Source organism: Podarcis erhardii (genome assembly GCF_964252035.2).
Source record: "Podarcis erhardii genome assembly, chromosome: 10".
Lineage (NCBI taxonomy): Eukaryota > Metazoa > Chordata > Lepidosauria > Squamata > Lacertidae > Podarcis > Podarcis erhardii.
This window is the reverse complement of record NC_138500.1, coordinates 30,540,575-30,549,273: the sequence shown is the minus strand read 5'-3', so window position 1 is coordinate 30,549,273 and position 8,699 is coordinate 30,540,575. Positions and strand designations below refer to the sequence as shown.

The 8,699-nt window shown below is 43.9% G+C and overlaps 1 protein-coding gene across 2 annotated transcripts; it reads left to right on the top strand.

The window, feature by feature from the left end:
- Positions 1-502: 502 nt before the first annotated feature.
- Positions 503-8,374, top strand: DNAL4 (dynein axonemal light chain 4). 2 transcript variants are annotated; one of them, XM_081879366.1, is made up of 4 exons: positions 503-625; positions 3,207-3,408; positions 4,869-4,952; positions 7,341-8,374. In XM_081879366.1, exons 2-4 carry the CDS (start codon positions 3,337-3,339, stop codon positions 7,503-7,505), a joined length of 321 nt encoding a protein of 106 aa, XP_081735492.1. In that variant the 5' UTR covers positions 503-625; positions 3,207-3,336; the 3' UTR covers positions 7,506-8,374. The 2 variants fall into 2 exon arrangements, with proteins under 2 accessions (XP_081735492.1, XP_081735493.1); XM_081879367.1 differs by lacking the exon at positions 503-625 and adding an exon at positions 831-926.
- The last annotated feature ends 325 nt before the right edge of the window (positions 8,375-8,699 follow it).

Sequence of the window (8,699 nt, the reverse complement as noted above, 5' to 3'; positions counted from 1 at the left end):
TTTTCTGACCACCTTGCCGTGACCCATTTCCCCCAGCTTTCCTTTCTTCTCCCAACCCCCACGCCCCCTTAGTATTTTTATTTGAATTATTCACAACCGTTCATTTTATTTTTTAATAAATACTGTATAGAATTCAGGGTCTACACAGGGGTAGGTTAAAAAAAAAAGTTCCCTGGCATCCGCCTGCTCGGATACTTCCCTCCCTATGTGACGGGGAGAGAAGCAGGAGACTGCCTGGTGCTTTGGGCTGTGCCTTCGGGGCCAGAGCTCCTTTAACTGCCTGGACACATAACATCTTCCTTCCTACAACACGATCACAGCTGCAAAACCTCTGGTGCCGCTTTGCAGCATGTAGGCATTTTATTTATTTCCCAAATCGCACCCGGCAGCTGATAGACACCCGCAACTCCCGCCGCCGCCGATCCTGAAGGACCTTTCCCCCCGCCCCTTCTCGTAACAGACAAGTGCTCGCAACCTACCCGGCGTTCTCCGCCCTTCGCGGCTCGCCCTATGGGTGAAGGGGGAAGGCGGGACTTCCGGCGTCGGTTGCTAAGACAAGCACGTTTCCTTTCCTTAACAACCGCAGGGAGGCTGGTATTTGGGGCTCCGGGTCGAGGTGACTCAGGTGAGAGAAGCCGGGCAGGGCTCCCCGCGCCCCGTTCCCCTCTCCGCCCCGTCGGAGTGGAGCCTTGGGCGCTCCCGCCGCCCGGAGACCCCAGCGCCCCCCCCCACACCTCCCTCCCGGCCGGCCAGGGGCCACTCGGAGCGCCCCCAGCCCGCTCGGTCTGGCGGTTCTGGCCCCTCACAGGCCCCTCCGCGGGGTCCGGCCCCCTCGGGGCGGGGGGGGGTCATCCCAGGCTACCATCTTCACGGGGCGCGGGCTGGGTTTTGACGCGGAGCCTGGCGGGGCGGCGGACTCTGGCGTGGTAAGAGGTCAAGGCTGGAGGAAACGAGGCACCAAATATTCCGCTATTGCAGATCATATGTCTAGCTCATCTGCTTTAGAACACTTTAGGTCTTCTTGCAATGTTTTGTGCAAATGCAAATGCAAAAAAAAAGTCTGGTAGGGGAGAACTAGGAACAGTAGAATCCATGAAGAAGGCAGAAGACAAACCTAAACATACCGTCTCCTGTTCGGGTTACTTCCTTTGGCCCATCGCTGTACCCATAGATAGGGAACATTACTAATAGAAGAGGAAAGTCATTCACACAAGTGCCCAGGCGCTAATGGATGTTTCATGTTTGCCAGTCTCTTGAGAACAGCGAACTTTTTCTCTTCCAGGAAGTTGGCATTAGGCGTTAATTTTTTAAAATGTGCTTTTTTCATTTACAGCTCAGCTATGGAAACTCAGAGTGAGCACACTGAAATCAATATACCTAAGCTGCTTACATCCATTGATTTCAAAGGGCCTACTTTGAGTATGACTAATATTGGATATTTTCCTGTATAAGCAGCTGCCACAGATGTTGATATTTCGATAACATGTGAGCCTGACATACTGAGTCAGGCTAAGAGTCTCTCTATCTGGTATTGCCTTCTTTATTAGCAGTTTTCCAGAATTCAGGTGGAGATCTTTCTTGCCTCTTGCTAATTGATCCTTTAACTGGAGCTGCAGCAGTATGAACTTGGAGCCTTCTATATGCAAAGCATGGGCTTTACCACTGACTTATGACGTCTCCCTGCTTGGGGGCCAGTGGGCACATTTGGAATTTTGCAGCAGTCCCAAAATGGCAGCTTGTGGGAGGCATTGCATAACATGAAATACCTGCCTGCAAGATAGAGAGTGAGAGAGAGCAGAGCACAAAGATATGTCCACCTATCAGTGGAAGAAAGGCACCTACATCTGCCACCATTACACTCACTCACAGAGAGATTCTTTGCATCTCTTGGAATAAAATCCAAGCCCATTTAGTTACTTAAGCTGTTCCCAAGGACTGCTTTTCTAGAACTGTCACCAAAGTATAAGGGCTAATTGGATACCCCCTAAATAAACAACAACTGCAAAGAAAAGCTGTTTTTAGGCCTGCTGTTCTCATATCAGTACTCCCCCCCCCCCCCCGCCAAGAAGGCATGTAAACAAGCATTCAGTGGATCTTTTAAAAAATGAGTGTATGTTTTTAGGGGGGAATTAAGCACAAAAGTAGCTTTTGATAGATGATAAACTGGCAAAAATAGCATAACATGGCAAAATATAGGATTTACCTAGGCTGATACCTCTATTCATTGCTTGGCTTGGGTTATTCCAAGGTCCTTTGAAAGATTCCAAATCCATGATCTCTCAACCTAGAGTAGCTCCAGCCTGGGGAAAAATCTTTAGGGTTAGGAGAAAGATGTCTCCCCACCTTTGTGAGCTAATCAATCCATTTCAAGCCAGAGACTGGCAAGAAGTAGGGCTTGTGCAAAGCTAATCAGAGAAGGTTATTGTGGGATTAAGTTGCTATTCTTAAAGTTGACGAAATAAGCATTTTTAAGTGTCAGCCTTTTTTTTAGTTAGAACAGGAGGGATATAATTTCTAAATTACAGTATACAGTGGTACCTCGGGTTACATACGCTTTGGGTTACATACACTTCAGGTTACAGACTCCGCTAACCCAGAAATAGTGCTTCAGGTTAAGAACTTTGCTTCAGGATGAGAACAGAAATTGTGCTCCAGCGGCGCGGCAGCAGCAGGAGGCCCCATTAGCTAAAGTGGTGCTTCAGGTTAAGAACAGTTTCAGGTTAAGTATGGACCTCCAGAGCGAATTAAGTACTTAACCTGAGGTACCACTGTACCTCAAAGTATTTATGGACACATTTGATTGAATAGCTGTTAACTAGGCAGGATGTAAAGGACATTGTTCCTTTAGTGACAGATAGGAATATGCAAGCAAGAAGACTTACTACTCTGTAAGCTTTTGCTTGCAAAATAGAGTTGGCATTTTGAAATGGCAGTAGCAGAGTCAAGCAGGCTGGGATTTTCACAGTATTTTAATATTGTTATCATTTCAATTTTACTTCTTATGCTAATAACAACAGACAGTTGCAAAAAAGACTATCATTTAAAACTATGGCATCATAATGCATGTATATTATCTAGCCATGTATAACCATGACTAGATGAATGGCTCATTATTTATTTTGACTCTTAAAGATCTCAGATGTATGATATCCTCATGCTGAGGATACGTCAACTGAACTATTTTCTCTCTCTCTTTCTCTCTTAAGCATTGGAATACCCTGCTTTTGCAAAACTGTTGAGACTGAATTCTAAAAGGTCCTAGCCTTTTCCTAGTCTGCCCTTGATTGGTTCCCTACAGGCTGCTCTGCCCCTTCCCAGGGTCACAGTGGACAGACAATGGCAGACACTGGGGAGGGGAAAAAAGAGGAGGCGGACTATAAGAGACTTCACAGCTTTCCACTGATCAGGGTAAGAATGGGAATAATGAAGTATGATACGTTCTTGGATCAGGAGATCTGGGGGCTTGGTGCCATTAGCTTCCATTTTACTTTGCTACTTAATTTAAATAGGAGTACCGAGGTGTGGGGTGAAGCAGACACTTTATTGGTATATCTCATAAAAATACAGTTGCACAAGGCACTCCCAGCAATCTTGTTAAAATGGGGATGTGTGTCTATTGCTCAGCAAACACCATCTTCTTTCTTTATTAAATTTCTATCCCACGCTTCTTCCCCAAAGAGTTTATTATCAAGTATTTTACAAAGTACACATGAAGAAGCAGAAATCATTGTGGTCATTGCCTACAGTGGCTCAACAATTTCTGAACGATTGCTCAAAAGAAAGTGGTGTGCATGAAGGCATGAAAGAAAACTGGAAGGGTAAACAGAGTACCAGAAGAAGAGCCTTTTGGATCAGCCCTGTAGTCCATCTAGTCCAGGCACCTGTTCTTGCAGCAGCCAACCAGATGCCTATGGGAAAGAGGAAAGGCATGTGATGTTACGAGGGAGTTCTTGATAGAAGATGGGACAATAAGTGGGCAGCAAGAAGAAATGATGGAACATTTGAGGCATGTGGAGGAAGTATAAGTCCTGTATACACATACTACTTCTGTGTTAAATGAACACAAGAGGAGGAAGAGTGAGGACGAGTGTCCTAGCTCTGACCTCTCTTGCCATTTCCTTTACTTATGCGGGCTCCATCCATTATTTAAGACTCTGAAATACTGGGTTTTACATTGCATGGGGAGGCTACACAAGCAGAACAAGTCTCCCTGCTGCATGGGGAAGGGGTGGAATTAGCATGTTCTTTCTCGCTTCCTGCCTCCACATTATTTTTAGCACAGAAGTAATAAACATGGGCAGGATTATAATCTCTCTAGGAATGGAGTATTGCAAATTCTAGCATATGCTGCTGAGACATTTGCCTGTGTAATAGAAAAGCAGAATGATTGGAAACCATTTTGTATCTTCCAAAGGCAAAGTGATCTTGGCATTTAAAAGTCTCTGTGTGTATGGCAAGTGCAAGAACTGGAAACTTACTTATTTTAGCAAGGTTTTTCTTACTGTTATTCATATCTGTATTTGAATGCAAACAGCTAGGTTTTAAAATCTTTGGCGTGCTTCTGCCCCCATAAGGATGGGATGAGGAGAATGGGACAGAAAACCAATGTACCTCAGAGCTGTATCTAGCTTGGAAAGATGTCTTGCTTCAGGACTGCCATTTCTGTAAAATGGGAGGTACTCCAGTTGCCTAAATAAACTTCTCAGTCACAGAGGATTTCCCTTGAATTCCTGTGCCTGGCTTCTACACTTTCCATCCTTTGCCCACTCCTAGCCAAGCATGAAACAAAGAAGAGGTGGTGGCTCCCAGATGGGTTTGGGAGTGTGGGTTGCTTTGTGGCTGATGGCCTTCCTTGCATTGTCTTCCAGCACACAGACATGCCAGAGGAGATGCGAGTAGAGACCATGGAGTTGTGTGTCACTGCGTGTGAGAAATACTCCACCAACAATGAGGTATTGGTCATTTCTGAGAACTTTGTGCTTGGATTTATTTGATTTATTTCTTATTGATAAGGAAGATACATTATTATCATCATTATCAACAACAACATTATTTACTTGTACCGGACCCATCTGACTGGGTTTCCCCAGCCACTCTGGGCGGCTTCCAACAAAGATTAAAAATACATTAAAATGTCACACATTAAAACAGGGCTGCCTAAACAGGGCTGCCTCTAGATGTCTTCTAAATGTCAGGTAGTTTATTATCTCTCTGACATCTGATGGGAGGGCGTTCCACACATTACTATTAAGCTCTCATGTCTGTGGGGGGAAATTGTTTGATCTCTCTGTCAGTTGAAATTAAATTTGATTAGCCAATACAACAATAAATAGAAATAATTCAGTGACGATACCAGAATCATATTAATACAAAATACCCAAATACCCATGTAAACACATGAATGATTAGATTGGTGGAGCAACTAATTTCAATTAAAAAGATAACTTCAATAAAAGTTACAAATTCATCTCAAGACCAAAATATAAATGTATCAAAGCTTACAAAAATGACCATATACGGTAATTGATATGCATAATGACAACAGTGTGTTTTTAAAGCAGTTATATAATGAAGCCAAGAACAGCAGATAAAACTCTGTGTGTTTCTCTCTTTATGTATACAGTGAGAGGAAAAAGTATTTGATCCCCTGCTAAATTTGCCCGTTTGCCCTGTGACGAAGAAACGACCAGCCCATAATTTTAATGGTAGGTTTATTGTAGCTGTGAGAGACAGAATAACAACAGGAAAACCCCCAGAAACCCAGAAGACAAAAGTCAGAGATTGATGTGCATTATAATGACTGAAATAAGTATTTGATCTCCTATCAACCAGCCAGATGTCAGGCTACCTGGTATCTTCACTGTATGTAACGAGCTGAGATTAGAAGCACCTGCTGTAAGGGAGAGGTCTTACCTGTAATCCCAGCTCGTTACAGTACCTGTACAAAAGACCCCTGTCAACAGAAGCAATCAATCCATCAGATTCCAAAGTAGCCACCATGACCAAGACCAAAGATGTCAGGGACAAGACTGTAGACCTGCACAAGGCTGGATTGGGCTACAAGACTATTGCTAAGCAGCTTGTTGAGAAGGTGAAAACGGTGCAATAATTCGCAAATGGAAGAAACACAAAATAACTGTCAACCTCCTTCAGTCTGGGGCTCCATGCAAGATCTCATCTCACAGAGTTGCAGTGATCAGGAGAATCATGATGTCGCAGCCCAGAACTACACGGGAGAAACTTGTCAATGATCTCAGGGCAACTGGGACCATAGTCATCATGAAAACAGTTGTTACACACCACACCGTAAAGGACTGAGAGCTTGCAGAGCCCGCAAAGTCCCCTTGCTCAAGACAGCACATGTACAGGCTCGTCTGCAGTTTGCCAATGCACATCTGAATGACCCAGAGGAGAACTGGGTGAAAGTGTTGCGATCAGATGAGACCAAAATCGAGCTTTTTAGCATGAAATCAACTCGCCATGTTTGGAAGAGCAGGAATGCTGCCTACGACCCCAAGAACACCATCCCCACTGTCAAACATGGGGGACAGAATATGCTTTGGGAGTGTTTTTCTGCTAAGGGGACAGGACACCTTCACCGCATCGAAAGGACGATGGACGGGACCATGTATCGTCAAATCTTGGGTGAGCACTTCCTTCCCTCAGCCAGGGCATTGAAAATAGGTTGAGGATGGGTATTCCAGCATGACAATGACCCAAAACACATGGCCAAGGCAACAAAGGAGTAACTCAAGAAGAAGCACATTAAGGTCCTGGAGTGGCCTAGCCAGTCTCCAGACCTTAATCCCATTGAAAATCTGTGGAGAGAGCTGAAGGTTCAAGTAGCTACACATCAGCCTCAATATCTTGCTGACTTGGAGAGGATCTGCAAAGAGGAGTGGGACAAAATACCTCCTGAGATGTGTGCAAACCTGGTGGCCACCTAGAAGAAACGTCTGACCCCTGTAATTGCCAACAAGGGTTTTGCCACCAAGTACTAAGTCATCTTTTGCAAAGGGATCAAAAACTTATTTCACTCGTTATAATGCACATCAATCTCTGACTTTTGTCTTCTGGGTTTCTGGGGGTTTTCCTGTTGTTATTCTGTCTCTCACAGCTACAATAAACCTACCATTAAAATTATGGGCTGGTCATTTCTTCGTCACAGGGCAAATGGGCAAATTTAGCAGGGGATCAAATATTTCCCCCCCTCACTGTATATATAAACAGTTGATGAGCTTCAGCGGCATATGGGAAAGAATTCATTTTTCTCTCTTTCTAACTTGCTCCCTTTGGCTCCTATTCCTTTCCTTGTTGAATCTCTTGTTTCTTCCCTTCAGAGTGCTGCCAAGATGATCAAAGAGACAATGGACAAGAAGTTTGGCTCCTCCTGGCATGTCGTGATTGGGGAGGGCTTTGGTTTCGAGATCACCCATGAGGTGAAGAATCTGCTGTACATGTTCTTTGGAGGCAGTCTTGCTGTTTGCGTTTGGAAGTGCTCCTGACATACTCCATATCTCTCTCTCTCTCTCTCTCTCTCTCTCTCTCTCTCTCTCTCTTTCTTCAAGCTCACCACATTCAGGAGATTTCCCCCCAGACTTTGCATTGGTTTTTGTACAATTTAAAGGGCAGGCTTATTTTTAATAATAAAATATTGAGCTTTTTCTTATTTATATACCAGCTTTATGACAAATACTGAGTGTGTGTGTGAGTGTAAGTAAATATGTTTGAGCTACTTAATCCAGCTCATAGAGTGTTTGACTCTGATTTTACCAATGTGGCTTTTTGCTTAGAGGTGGGGATCAGGGGATGGTGACTGCAAGTCACAGTTTATGAAGCCATACATTGCAGAGAGAGCATGAAGAGTTTGAATCCAAACTTCCCATTGCTTCTCCTTGCTATCTCTTCCCACTTTCTGGGAGAAGACCAGAAAAAGGCAGCTGATTTCTCTTTGCCCAGATGACAGCTGCCTGGTTGTCAGAAGTGTGTGTGCCAGATTGACAAACCTGACCCAGTGGACGGTTGCTAGGATAATTGCCCTTCCACCTCCTCACTACACCTACAGAGCACTGATATAGCTTGTAAAGCGTATGGCACACAAATAAGACTATTTTGCATAGCATGTGGGATGGGGTGGGAGTGTCACGATGCCAATATGTTGTATCTTGTTCAGAAACTGGTCGTGGGAAGAAACTCTGCCTGAGCTGCCAGTTTCTCAAAACTTTTAAGTACAATTGTACTTCCATTTTGTAGAGTCTAATAATGCTGTCACGAGGGTGTTGATTAATGGTCCTTATTGTATTTTCTATATAGTCTATTTGAATTTGGAGTGTGAAGGGGACTTACTTTTTACAATAAACTTTTTTTAAATGCATGGCTTATGTCTGGAGAATTCACTTGGATCCATTGTGTTTGTGTGTGGTGGTGGAAGGGTGCCATGAGCTTTTCATATATTCGCCAAAAGAGCAAATTCTGCCGTGTATGTTATGAAAGGATGGCTTGTGATGTCAATTTTTATACTTCAGTTGTGGCTTATTCCCGCATTTGATCTTTCTGTGATAGAACTCAGGGTGGCGTAGGTAGGGCTTAAAACATTTGTATCTTGCCTTTCCTCAACAGAGATCAGGGCAGCTAACAAGAAAGTTTAAAATAACATAGCACAATTTATTTTTTTAAAAACTTTTTAACCCTAAACCATA